The following is a 14,547-nucleotide window of genomic DNA, read 5'->3' on the forward strand; positions in this document are numbered from 1 at the left end:
AAATTGTGGCAAATGATTAGGAAAAACAAATGCCTTCAGGGTGAGAGAGAGAGAGAGAGAGAGAGAGAGAGAGAGAGAGAGAGAGAGAGAGAGAGAGAGAGAGAGAGAGAGAGAGAATGTATAGACTAACATTTTCATCTTCTTCTATTATTTGTTTCTTTATTGACTGATTGATGAAGTTCTAAGAGAGTTTTGTATTTTTTTTTATATTATATATTTTTTTTTATATTATAAACTTAAACATTTAGTCTCTCTCTCTCTCTCTCTCTCTCTCTCTCTCTCTCTCTCTCTCTCTCTCTCTCTCTCTCTCTCTCTCTCTCTCTCTCTCTCTCTCTCTCTCTCTCCAGTGACTTACTACATTAAAAAAGGCATACTTTATTGCATCTTTGAATAGTTTAGAGCAACGTATCTTGTTTCCGGAGAGAGAGAGAGAGAGAGAGAGAGAGAGAGAGAGAGAGAGAGAGAGAGAGAGAGAGAGAGAGAGAGAGAGAGTAGAAAAGAGTTCATCGCATCTACTGCATCCTCTCTCTCTCTCTCTCTCTCTCTCTCTCTCTCTCTCTCTCTCTCTCTCTCTCTCTCTCTGTAATCCCTCCACCGATAAATAACAAATGGGTGAGTGATGCCCAGTGATATATAATTACTGGGCGCCTCCACGTGCGTTTGGCAGCACCCAGGGACAATGTAATCGCGTGTAATCCCGGATGCATTACTGTAATCCATTGATCCCCGACACTGGACAAGAATTTCGCCGGATTATTACTGATTATTCCTTATTCCCTCCATGCCGTCCCGTCCATCTTGTTTACTGTTATCGCTCTTTTGCTGTTTGTCATAATGATCTTTTTTTCTCTGTTTGTTTTTGTTTGTCTTTGTCTTGTTTTTGTATGTGTGTGTGACCTCTCTCTCTCTCTCTCTCTCTCTCTCTCTCTCTCTCTCTCTCTCTCTCTCTCTCTCTCTCTCATATATCTATCTATCTATCTTCCTGTTAGCTTTTTTCACGAGTATTTCTTCATGTCAAATATTTTTTTTTCCTTTTTTCCTGCCTGTATGGATTTTTTAAGTCACTTTTTCAGTTTTCTTTTTTTTTTTTTGTTCCATGCATTCTTGCCTTCATTTCCTATTCCTCTTTACATCTTTTATGACAAACCTTTCGTTACTTTGAAAAATTTCTCCACTTTCTTTTTTATTCTCCCATCCACTTTGTCATTCTTTTCCCCTTTCCCGCCCAAAAAAAAGAAATCCAATGTTTTTTTTTTTTTTACTCCCCTTCCCTTCCTCCCATCCTCACTGATCTCTCCTGTGTCTCTCTCTCCCTTCCCTTTGGCCCTCCTGCCTCCCTTTCCCCTCCCCTACCTTGCTCCTTCTGTCTCCCTCTCCTCTCTCCTCCCCTCCCTTTGCCCTCCTGTCTCCCTCTCCTCCTCTAATCCGCATAGACGGGATTATCAACACAGGATTAATCACGGCTGAGGGGAAAGAGGGGAAATGAGAGGCGACGCCCACGGACGGAGATTTCTGGTCGTGAGGGGATTCTCGACCTGCCTGGTGACGTGTTAATCCCGACTGGAAATGAGGGGACGCTATAGGGGTCAGGAGTTAAAGAGGGGAGGGAGAATGGGAGAGGACAGGGGAGAGGAAAGAAGGTGAGGGGTGAAAAAAGTGTTGTGTGGATGGGATTGTGAAGGGAGAGGGAAAGATGAGAGGAGTATGGGGGATGAGGGGTGAGTAGGGATAGGTGTGTTCATAAGGGGAGTAAGATTTTGAGTGTGTGGCAAGGTGGCAAGCGTAATATAGTTAAATGGGGAAAAAAAAATAAAGGAGGAGGACAAGAAATACAAATGGAAAAGAATACGAGTACAAATAAAAAAAGGAAGACAAACAGCAGTAGACCTTGAAATCCTAACTCCGTTGTTTGTATAACTATCCCACACTAACTACTAGTAGAAGAGACTGGATAGCAAAGCGGGAGGAGGAGGAAGAGGAGGAGGAGGAAGAAGAGGAAGAAGAGGCAAAAAGAGAAGTCAATGGTGAAAGTTAACAATAGTAGTACTAGAGGTTGTAACATTTAGTATAGTAGCATTATAATTACAAAATTCATGCTCTTATAAAAATTTTCGAAAAAAATATTTATTCATACCTAAAAGCGGCATAGGAACAAAATTTCGGGTTCTCTCAAAAATCCTTCCTGGAATCAAATTAGTTTTTCAGTAAAGGAAGCGTAAGAGGAGGAGGAGTAGGAGGAGGGAGAGGAGGGGAAGAAGAATAATGTAAGGGATGATGCAAAGGCCTGTGGGAATGAAGAAGCTTGAAGAATGAGGAAAGATAGATAGCAGCAGCAGCAGCATCTCGTGGCCTCATCTTTCATCAAACTCGGTGAAATACGCCCGTCGGGGGGAAAATTGGAATCATTGTGCAAGGCTCGACGAGAGTGATGAAAACCGGCATTATCCGCATCCGTAAATCAAAGTTTGGACGGATTACTGAAGATGAGGTAACACTGGTGGTCTTCATACCAACTCCACCACCACCACCGCCTCCACAGGACACCACATTCATCAGCAATGATAAAGAAAGCATCTTCCCTGACCCTTTTAATGCCTCCCCTTCACCTTCCGCCAGGAACCACTCAATCTTCAGGATCCAGTTGGTGGCAAATATGTCATTAGATTCTAATAATAAGTAGTCTTTTAGAAGGAATTCAGATGCCACGAGAGTGGTCAAAATCAATCTCAATCTCCACATTGCCTCTTTACAGCGAAAATTTTCTTTGTAGACCCGTCCACTCCCGAGAGACGACAGCTGCCCCGCAGGTGAGGCGACTGCCAGAAGTAACGACGGCACCTTCGTACTAAGGATGTAAGGAGAATCAGTGAAGTAACAGCAACCTCTTCTCAAGAAAGACACTCCGCAGTTAACGTTAAGGACACCCTCGACCTCATGTCGTTAGAATACTGGCATCAAGGGGTTCAACTCTCGCTGCTCCTATACCCTGCATGTGGTGCCCGGCAGACGCCTCTGGATGGCAGCGGTGACCAGTATTTTGGATCGTTGCCAGCCAGGCGGGGATGCATAACAGTGATTGGCTGACTTCGAGAATAAGAAGCGAAACAAAACTGTTAAGCAGTGGACGGTCGGCAGCAGTAAAGACTCACGTTAGCGTGATGCCCCATGCTACCAGCATCAGGGCGGCAGGAGCGTGGTGGCGAGCATGATATGCCGGAGCCTGGCAGGCCTCCCCTTATTCGTGAATGGCAGTGTTACCCTGACCACTTGTCCAGTAGTGAAATCGTGACCCCACAGATTCTCTCGTCTGCATCCGAACACAGTCAGTATTAACTGTATCGCTAAAGCTTTTAACGAACCCAACGACGACAATTTTGAAGTGAAAAAAAGAGGGAGGATCCATCGCCAAATCCATCGCCAAAACCCAGCAAGGTTGAACTAAGAAAAATGTAATTATAAAGCATCTGAAAATTCTTGCCACATCAGCTACAGAGAAATTTCAGAGTGAAACTCATAACAGCGATAAGAGAGGAGAAAACAGCGCGGAAGACAGACAGCCACAAAGCCTTGTCATCCCAGCGCCGTAAGAAAGCTGACAGCGAGTCAAATACAGGGGAAACAACATCCACGGAAAAACTAACACGAGTGAGGAAAACAAAAACCATGAGGCAAATAACGCTCTTCTGGATTTACAGCAGTTTTATATTACCTTTACCATCTGCCTTTCGAAACTGCATTATACGTATCTGGTTACCGGGAAAACTGTAAACCACGCATAAATTACATTTAGTATCTTTAATACGTCTGGTAATTTATTCTCAGACTGTTAATTGGTTAGTATAGCAATCGAAGTTAAACTTTTTTTATATCAATATTTCGAGAAGAACGATGCTTTTACAATGGGCATTATAGAAAGTGATTATATTTCTGTAGAATAAAATGTTCTCTTATCTATCAAAATTCACTTTCTTCAGTCCACTGCGAATATCAACTGAAGTAAAACAAAAAAATAAAAAGTACTTACTAACACACCTTTACCTTGGAAGGGGCAACAAGTTGAACCTCTCTCACACTCTCTCCTCTCTCTCTCTCTCTCTCCTCTCTCTCTCTCTCTCTCTCTCTCTCTCTCTCTCTCTCCCCAGCACCCTAGCACAAAACAGATGGTCCCGTCTATAATACGCTGTAATATGACCCCTGAATTCACCCGCTCCGCCGCCACTACTAAGAACACGGCGCAGCATTTGGCGGTGTATGTTTAAAAGCCACTTAACCAGAACGACCCCTTTTTCCACCGTTTTTTTTATTGCGGCTTTTTTTTACGTAAGCCGGCTGGGAATGGCGCGGCGCCTCCCCTCCACCTCCGATCTACGGCCTATAAGGAGGGAAAAAATAATAAAAGCTAGTGCTGGTGGTGGAGGGTATCGCCTGTTGGGGAAAAAAATTGGAGGAAGAAAAAGGAAAAAAAGTTTTGGATCTAAGTTTATGAAGGGCAGGAAGAGAATGGTATCGAGAGCAAGTGAGAGAGGGGAAAGAAAGGGGAGAGGAGATGGAAGAGAGGAAAGAAAGGGGAGAGGATGTGGAAGAGAGGAAAGAAAGAGGAAAGGAAGTGGAAAACAGGAAAGAAAGAGGAAAACAGGAGAGAGAGAGAGAGAGAGAGAGAGGAGAGAGGAGAGAGAGAGAGAGAGAGAGAGAGAGAGAGAGAGAGAGAGAGTAGATAAAACAAGGAGTATCTAGTATTTTAGAAAGATTAAAGTGATTTATGATATTACCCCAAGACAATGAAGTAAAAGTACGTTTAATCCTTCATTCGTCACTCACAGCTTCCTTGTGTCCTCTCTCACACCAGTAGATAAAATGGCAAAATTAATCAATCTTACACAAAACACACATACGTACATTTAGTTTCTACTATTATTGAAGGTAAATAGATCCATCTTATCTATCACTGCATAAAATAATATTTGTATAGCATCATCATTCTCTCTCCTCTCTCTCTCTCTCTCTCTCTCTCTCTCTCTCTCTCCTCTCCTCTCTCTCTCTCTCTCTCTCTCTCTCTCTCTCTCTCTCACCCGGCACACTGATGAAGTAAGGGAGTGGTGCTTAAGCTCACAAAGGGTTAAGACCGGCGGCCCGTTTTGTTAAGATGGCTTTACCTGGCTCTGCCTTTTACCTTTGTTTTACCTGCGAGAACAAATTCCGGAGGTACCTGGACGAGAGAGAGAGAGAGAGAGAGAGAGAGAGAGAGAGAGAGAGAGAGAGAGAGAGAGAGAGAGAGAGAGAGAGAGAGAGAGAGAGACGGAAAGGGGCGAAGAGACCCAGCAAAGCTGACATCAATGGGACAGGAGCTGATTATGGAAAGAGGGACCAAGGCAGGCAGAGGAGGGGGGGGAGGGAGGCGCGAGTGTGGGTATTAGTGATTTAAGAGAGCTTAGCATGGTGTTACTAGGCACATGTGACCTCCAGGAAGAGAGGGAGGGAGGGAGGGATGGGGATTCAGAGAAAGGAGTGGGAAACATAAAACTGAAAAAAATGATGAAAACATTCGCTGGACTTGCAGAAGATTGAAAACCTCGTACATGTGTCGGGCATCTCAGTTTTTAAAGAAGAGAAAGTTTTAAACCTGGAATTGACAACAGCGAGAACCTAACCGAGGGAGACCAGGGAACGAAACAAAAAACACGATATTCCTTCATGTCCACTATATATATATATATATATATATATATATATATATATATATATATATATATATATATATATATATATATATATATATATATTATATATATATATATATATATATATATATATATATATATATATACTCGTATATATATATATATATATATATATATATATATAAGCGACCGCTCGCGCGCTTACACACACACACACACACACACACACACACACACACACACACACACACACACACACGTCTACCTTGCAAAGCATAAACACTTGAGAAAGTGTAGTGTAACGTTTACACACAATGAGTCATCGATTCCGATCAGCAGACAACAAAAAATGTCTGTAAGAATCAGTCGGCGGGGAAGGGCGGCCGCGCCTCCTCACGGGGCATTAGCGGCACATCAGATAGCGGCATGTGGTTTTAATTCACCAGCTTTGCCAGACTGTCAGTTCATCTCATCATCAGCGATATCGTCACCATCTCGCTCATCTCCTATTATGCTCAACAAGGCCGCGCCGCCCGCCATCCAGCGTCCTGTAGGTAGCAGACAGCAACCCCCCTGCCCTGCCCGGCATACTGCGGGGCGGGGCGCGGCGGGGCGGCAGCTGCCTCTGAATGAGACCTTTTTGTGCATGTCTGCCTTCCCCTTGGAGTGCACGGCGTCCGTACTTCATCCCATCATCGCCCTGACCCTCCCAGCCACCGCCTCGCTTGTTAATAAACCCTCGCTTCAATGAACCATCTTATTCTGCTCTGCCTCGCCTCGCCGCCCCTCCCACATTCTCAAGACGAAAAAAGACAACAAAAAATAAGGATGAGAACATGAACACAAAAAGAAAAAAAAAAAACAAGAAGAACGGAAAATAAAAAGAAAAACGACTATGAGTAAAAAGAAAATAACAAAAAAAAAGCAAGAATAAAAAGAGAGTGAACTGCAAAATACGAGACACCTATGGACGTGGCCTCTTCAGGAACAACACTCTCCCTTCAAGATCTGTTGTGAAGGACGTGAAGCACCCGACGGCCTCTCAAGGCGCTCAGGGTGAGGATGGAGAGAAAAGATGAAGAAAAGAGGCGAGGGCGCAAGGCATCTCTTCATTAGCATGCCACGCCTCCTTAGCTCCCATTATTTTCATCTTCACCACCCGCCCTCCCTTCCTGCCTCCTCCTCCTCCTCCTCCTCCTCATCTTCGTCTTACTCTTATCCTCCTCCTCCTCCTCCTCCTCCTCCTCCTCCTCCTCCTCTTCCCCTAAGGCTGGGAGGCGCCCGTTGTTCCTACGAAATATTAAGGCCTATCCGTGTGTGTGTGTGTGTGTGTGTGTGTGTGTGTGTGTGTGGTGTGTGTGTGTGTGTGTGTGTGTGTGTTAAAATCACCACATCAAGTATTGAAGTTTGTTATTGCTTTTGATATTGTTATTCTCTTGTTGTTGTTATTGTTGTTGTTGTTGTTGTTCTTGTTAATGGTACCACTACTACTACTACTACTACTACTACTACTATTACTACTACTATTGCTGCTGCTAGTTTAAAATTTCACTAACAAACAAAATACTCCATAAAACAGTTACGTTAATCGGGTTTAACTAGACAAAGAAATCAGTGTATGGAGTGAATTAAACCCGATCACCACAAATTTTGCACCGCCCTCTAACCTCACACTTGTCTTACTTCGTCCTTCACGCCACACCCTGTACGTCGTCTCCCTCCGCTACACCCTTGAATTACTACAACACACTTCTGCCCCACCCTGTAGTAACCTTCCCTAGCACTCTTCTTAAAAAAAAAAAAAAAAACTCTAAGGAATTTAATTAATTACCTACAAAATTTGCAGACCAGACGACTGAGCTTACTTTCTTTTTACTTTACAAGAGCGATTATAATTAACAAGTTCATTTTTTCTTCTGGAACAATTACAATTAGTGTTATGTTGCTTATAATCTTCTTTGTATTTTTTTTTCCATGTATACATTCTTTATATTTCCTGCTTACTACACACACACACACACACACACTCTCTCTCTCTCTCTCTCTCTCTCTCTCTCTCTCTCTCTCTCTCTCTCTCTCTCTCTCTCTCTCTCTCTCTCTCTCTCTCTCTCTCTCTCTCTCTCTCTCTCTCCGTATTTATCCTTCTGTGTTTCCTCTCTCTTAACAACTGCTCTCCATTCTCTCAATCATTAATTAATCCATTCCTCCCTCTCTCTCTCTCTCTCTCTCTCTCTCTCTCTCTCTCTCTCTCTCTCTCCTCCTCTCTCTCTCTCTCTCTCTCTCTCTCTCTCTCTCTCTCTCTCTCTCTCTTAAAGGCGACCCAAAGTGACCCCGCCCTCCTTCCTTTGAACTCTCACTCACACGCCTCCACAAATCTGCAAGCAAAACGCCTCAAAGTTGGGCAGCTTAAAAAATTGACCCACGCCTTCAATTTCACCTGAGCGACACACCTTAATTAAAGCGGCTCACGGCCACTACACCCAATTAACTGGTGTCCATAGCCTTCCTCCTGCAGCCTTGGGGGTTAAACACTTCCATTTGAATCATCCATAAATTATAAGATTAGAAAAGAGAGGGAGAGGGAGAGGGAGAGGGAGAGGGAGAGGGTGAGAGAGAGAGAGAGAGAGGAGAGAGAGGAGAGAGAGAGAGAGAGAGAGAGAGAGAGAGAGAGAGAGAGAGAGAGAGGGGTGGGGTGAGGGAATAAATTTAAAGGATTGAATACTGCTGGAGATAGATAGTAGATAGATTGAAAGAGGAAGAGGAGGAGAAGATGAGGTTTTGTGAGTTGAGATATTGATAAAGAGGGGTCATTTATGTATTTTTTTATTTTTTATTTTTTACATGTTTCTTTTTTTTATTTTCTTAGCTTATTTTTCCCACAACTTTTCTCCTCCATTATATTTAATTCACTTTTTTTTTTTTGCTTAATGGAGGGAAAAATTTTCAGATGAATGAATGAAAAGGCAGAAATATAGGTAATCATCTCTCTCTCTCTCTCTCTCTCTCTCTCTCTCTCTCTCTCTCTCTCTCTCTCTCTCTCTCTCTCTCTCTCTCTCTCTAAAAGAACATTGGAGTGATGTTGTTTGTTAATTCATTTACCCTGACAGAGGATAAGGTCAGAGAGAGAGAGAGAGAGAGAGAGAGAGAGAGGAGAGAGAGAGAGAGAGAGAGAGAGAGGCGTTAAGAGCAGCGTGGCCTACTTCCCCTTCTTCACGTGGCCCCAAAACAAGATAATCACCCCACGGACCGTCACATAGGCAGACACTCGTGATATATTGGGCGTCAGGAGGGAGGCTTGGAGAGCGTGTGTGGTGGAGCGACGTGAAGAAGAGGTGAAAAGAGGGAAAGAAAGCAGGAAGGGTAGTGACGGTGACCAAGAGGAGAGTAGGCCAACTAGGGATGAGGAAGATATGAGGAAAAAGCAAAGAAGGAGGTGGTGTAAGAAAGGAGGACATGGTGGAAAGTTGAGTAAAGGAAAGGAGGTGAAGAAAAGTGAACAGAAGAGAGAGGAAGGGTAAGGAAGGAGATAAGGGGGAGAGTAGGTCAACTGGGGATGAGGACGTAGAGAGTATAAAGCAAGGAAGATGATGAATGAAAGGAAGGCGAATAGGAGGGTCAAGAATAGGGGAAAAAAGAGGAAAAAAGAGGAAAAGATAAGAAAGGAGATTAAGGAAAAAATAGGCCATCTGGGAGGAGGGGGAAGAGGTGAGGAAGAAGTGAGAAAGAAGCAACGAAGAAGGAGGCAGTGCAAGAAAGGAGAGCAAGTGAAGAGTCAATGAAAGAAGGAAATGAGAAGAAAAAGGTGAAAAGAGGAAAGAAAGAGGGGAGGGTAATAGATTAAGGGGAAAATTGGTCAACTGGGGATAAGAAAGAGTTGAGGAAAAAACAAAGAAGGAAAAAGTGGAGGAAAGGAGAGTAAGTGGAGAGAGAGAGAAGTTAACCATGATATATACACAGACATGAAAATAATAAAAAAAATATATATATATACATGGATGAAACATAGATGAAAGAACGAAGAAATGGAAGAGAAGACGAGAGATAATGATAATAAAGATAATGGAGGAGAGAGGAATGGAGGGGAGAAAGATGCAAAAAGGAAAAATTAATATGGATGTGAGAGTGGAGAAAAATAAAAAAAGAAAAAGAAATAAGAAAAAAATGTTAATAAAGGAATGGAGAGAAAGCAGAAAAGGTGACAGGGAAAGAAAATCAGAGGAGTGCTTCTGGAGGGAGTGATATAATGGATGAAGAGGAAGGAAGAGTTAAATAAAGAAACAGTGAATAAAAAAAATAAAAAAATGTTTCAGATGGTGTTCCTCTTTCGTCTTTAATTTATTTTTTCTTACTTTTTATTAACTCAGTCATTTATTCACTTACTTGTATTCGTCGGTTTGCTTTTTCATCACACACACACACACACACACACACACACCACACACACACACACACACACACACAAAAAAAAAAAAAAAAAAAAAAACTTCCTGATATGTAAATGAAATATGACAACGCTGTTTTATACTATTCTTCCATTCATGTAACCCGGAAGGAGAGAGAAAAGAACACTAGTCAGGTTTCTAAGACGAGATTTAAATATAAGTAGATTAACTTTTTTTTTTTTTTCGTTCCGTGCAATTACTAAAGGAAGAAGAGCAAGGAAAAAAGGAAAGAAGGGAAAGGAGGAAAGAAAAAGTGTAAAAAAAAAAGGGAGAAGGCAAGAAAGAAAGAAAAGAAGGAAGGAAAGAAAGAAAGAAAGAAGAAAGAAAGGAAGAATACAAATCAAAACTGAAAGAAGAGCAAAAGAAGGAAACAAGAAAGAAAGAAAATAAGAAAGAGAAGAGGAGGATAAAAATGAAGGCGACGTTGGAGACGATAACTATGACAAAGAAAGAAAATAAATCAAAATAAGAAATAAGAAGGATGATGATGAGGAGGAGGAGGAAGGAGAAAGAAAAAAAGGACAGAGACGACAAGAAGGATGAGAAAGAAAGGAATGAAAATGAAAATGAGGGAAGGGAAGGCGGAAGAGGAAGGGCGAAAGGAGCGAGAAAATAATAAAAGCAAAAAGAAAACGAAAAAATATATATGAAACTTGCAAAAGGGAAACTCTGCTGACGTCCAGGGGGAAGGAGACGATAAGGAAGGAAGAAAGAAGCGGAAGGAAAAGAGAAGGAAGACGAGGAAGGAGAGGAAAGAGAGAGAGGCGGATATGAGGTGGTAAGCGGAACCTTATGACAAATGACCCCAAACACCGCTGGCATCTCTCTCTCTTTCTCTCTCTCTCTCTCTCTCTCTCTCTCTCTCTCTCTCTCTCTCTCTCTCTCTCTCTCTCTCTCTCTCTCTCTCAATCCTACTTATTCGCAGTTTTCTTCTATTTCCCTCCAATTCCTTTCATATTTCTGAGCTTCCTGTCCTACCCACATATTTTTCTGTCTTATTTCCCGTACAGCTGTCTCCTCTCTGTCAACCTACGTATGTACACTCCACCCTTATATTTTACTCTTATCTTTTCTTCTTATATATCTAGCTGCCTTTTTTTATTTAGTCTCTGTTTCTGCCATTCTTTTCTAGTCTTTCTTATCGGTTTCTTTGTTTGTTTGTATGTCTATCTCTCTATCATTTCTATGTGTCTTTGTTTACACGTTTTTTTGTCTTTTCATATTATTGCCTATTTGTGTTGATTATTTTCTTCCTTATCTATACGCCTGTCTGCTTCTCTGTTTGTCTATCTGTCTCTCCCTTTGTTTATATGCTCATCTCTCTCATCTCTTTCTCTATAAACGATTATTTCTATTTTTTCTTCTAAATACTTGCCCTTCTGTCTGTCTGTCTGTCTGTCTGTCTGTCTGTCTATCTGCCTCTCCAAATACCAATCTATCTTTTCTTCTGTTCATATATTCTTTTTATTTCTGCATCTTCTTCCTTGTCTGTCTATGTTTTTTTTTATTTTTTATTTATTTTTTGTTTTATGTAAGTGCCCTCTTTTTCTGCCCCCTTTTTTCCTTCTACTTATCTACGTAATACCTTCTCCTTCATCCATATACTGTTTTCTCTCCTTTTCTTTCCTTTTAGTCATCCATTCATCCATCCATCTCTCCCATCCATATATCTTTTCCTCACCTCCTTTACTCCTCTGTTATCCACTCACCCATCCATCCATCCATCCATACATATACCTTTTCTTCAGCTTCTTTACCCCTCTGTCATCCATCCACTCATCCGTCCATCCATCCATTCCTCCTCTCCGGCAGATCACGGCCAGGCAATACCCCCGACAACTGAGAGAAGACCAGGGCATTCTTTGCTTTCCTCGCTGCGGAAGGGCGCCCAGCCAGCCGAAAACATACCTTTCCCCTAAATTCTGGGAAAATGTGACGAGGGAACTTTACGTGTTGCGAGCAGAGGGAGGGAGAGAAGGAGGGAGGTGAGGGAGAGAGGGAGAGAGGAAAGGTTGGGTGTTGGGGGGGTAGGAAAGGGATACAAAATATTTAATGTTTCTTAGGGTTACGGATATAGGTGGTTGGCTGGGCTGGGAATGGGAAGGTTTAGGGGTATGGGAGATTGGGGTGGAAGGGAAGGAGTGGAGAGGGACGAGAGGGGTGCAAGGAAAGTGGCTTAAAAGGGAGTGGATTGGAAGGTTTTGTGGCCTCGTTGTGGTTTAAGGGATAAGGATTGGGAAATGGGAAGGAAGAAAGTAGCGAAGGAAGGAAGGAAGTAAGGAAGGAAGGAAGGAAGAAAGGAAGGAAGAAAGAAAGGAAGGAAGAATGGAGGGAAGAAAAGGTAAACTAGCATGAGTAAGGTAAGAGAAATAACCAAGATTGATTAATTAAAAGATATTGGGTTTAAAATAAAGGGAGTCGTGAGTGTGTGTGTGGTGTGTGTGTGTGTGTGTGTGTGTGTGTGTGTGTGTGTGTGTGTGTGTGTGTGTGTGTGTGTGTCCAATCTACAAAAGCGAGCGAAATATGAAAAAAAAAAAATGTATGAGGTATGAGGAAAAGAATAAAAGGAAAAAAAAAATATATGAAAAAATGTCCCCCCTCCTTTAATTCAACACGAAAACTCATCTTGTGGATCCTTTTGCACCACAACAACAAATAAGCAAAGACGTGAACCGCGCTGATATGACTTCTCCTCCTTCATGTCTTCCTCCCCCGACTGTAAATGAGGGAGGGAAGAAGCAAAAGGAGGCGAGGAAGGAAAGATGAAGGTAAGAAAGAAGACGCAGGAATGAAAAGATGGGTGCAGGTGGAAGAGAAGGAGGAGGAGGGGAAGAAGTGATGGTAGGAATGAAAAGATGGAATATTGAGGAAAAGATGATAGGAATGAAAAAAAAGATGGAATAATAAGAGGACGATCAAAGATTGCAGGAAAGAGTGAAAGATGCTGGAATGTAGGAAGAAGGAAGCTGAATGAGGTTAGAAAAGAAAAAAAGGAGGGGAAAGTAAATAAAGGGAGAGAATAGGTGTGAGAAGGGTAAAAGGGGAAAGAGAAAGGAGAAAAGACAAGAAAAAAGGAGAAAAGGAAACAAACAAGGAAAACAGAGAAAAGCAGACACGGAAGGAAAAGAAATGGAAGCAAGATGAGAAAATGCAAATTAACTAAAGAACAGAAGAACAGGTAGGAACAGAAGGAAGAAAAGAGAGAGGAAGAAGAGGAAAGAAGTTGAAGAGAATTTGGTAGGTAAGCATTTTTTCTCTCCCTCTTTCCAGGAAGTCTCCCTCCCAGCCTCCCCCAGCTTCCTCACAATTTTTCCAGTCCCTTCACAGCTTCACCCACAAAGTCCCTACAGCCTTACAGCTTCCCTCACAGCTTCCCCCAGCCCCTTCATAGCTTCTCTCACAGCCTCTCTCCAAGTTCCTCACGGTTTCCTCTTGCCCTATACCAGTCTCCTCACACCTTCCTCATCTCTCTCCAGACTCCTCACAACAGCTTCCTTTACAGCCTATCTCAATCTTTTAACAAATTCTCTCACAGCTTCAACCCATCATTCTCACAGCTTCCCTAAAACGTCTTCTCACTCTCCACACAACCTCCTACAACCTACTTATATTGTTTTCATAGTCCCACATAGCCTCACTCAAACCTCCTCAGAGCTCCCTCACAACCTACCCTAACCTCTTCACAGCTTCACCATCAGTTCCCCACCTCAGCATTCCTTCAGCCTACCACAGCCTCCCCAAACCCTCCCTAATATCCCTCCCCTCTCCTCACCCTCCCCATCACTGCCAGCACTCAGCCTTATCCCACACCCCCACTCCCAGTCCTCACCCTCCCCATCACAGTCCAACCTCCAAAAACCTCAACGCCGCCCAGCCTCCAGCCACCAGCCACCAGCTCAGCCCCTACCCCAAAGACTCCCAGCCCCCAGATCCCAAGAATCCCAACCCCTTCAGCCCATAGCCCACAGACTCTAAAACAGACCCCAACCCTCAGTCCAGGAACTGCCAACCTCAGCCCAGCATTCCTTTATCACCCCGTTCCCAGTCCCCATCCCTCCAGTACCCAGACCCCCATACCAGGTGATAGGTGCGTTATTTACCGACTCGGCGCGCAGAACAGCATCTGTAAAGAGCCGAATGAAAGCTCGGTCGGATTTGCTGGCTGACTGCCTTTCATAAGCTTAAAAGCCAGGCGCTGTTGCCGTCCGGAGGCCCAAAATATGGCATCGATTCGGTCGGTTGCCGCGGCCGTCGCTCGTTACCCGCCAGCCATCTTAATGACACATGGCCTAAGAGTGGTGCCAAGGGAGGGGGAAGGATGGAAGGGATGGAGGAAGGGAAGGGATAGGGAGGGGGAAAGGGAGGGGGAAAGATTCAGGCACCAGCTCAGGACCCAGTGCCACACATAATGCAGTTCAGGTTTTTGG

The 14,547-nt window shown here is 43.2% G+C and overlaps 1 protein-coding gene across 1 annotated transcript; it reads left to right on the plus strand.

Moving 5' to 3' along the window:
• The first annotated feature begins 2,934 nt into the window (after positions 1 to 2,934).
• LOC135104635 (uncharacterized) lies at positions 2,935 to 14,081 on the plus strand. Its single transcript, XM_064012166.1, has 5 exons — positions 2,935 to 3,025; positions 3,176 to 3,322; positions 6,125 to 6,228; positions 13,391 to 13,534; positions 13,743 to 14,081. The coding sequence occupies exons 1-5, from the start codon at positions 2,935 to 2,937 to the stop codon at positions 14,079 to 14,081; spliced, it is 825 nt and encodes a 274-aa protein (XP_063868236.1).
• Positions 14,082 to 14,547: the final 466 nt, after the last annotated feature.

Source organism: Scylla paramamosain, chromosome 11, assembly GCF_035594125.1.
Source record: "Scylla paramamosain isolate STU-SP2022 chromosome 11, ASM3559412v1, whole genome shotgun sequence".
Taxonomy (NCBI): Eukaryota; Metazoa; Arthropoda; class Malacostraca; order Decapoda; family Portunidae; genus Scylla; species Scylla paramamosain.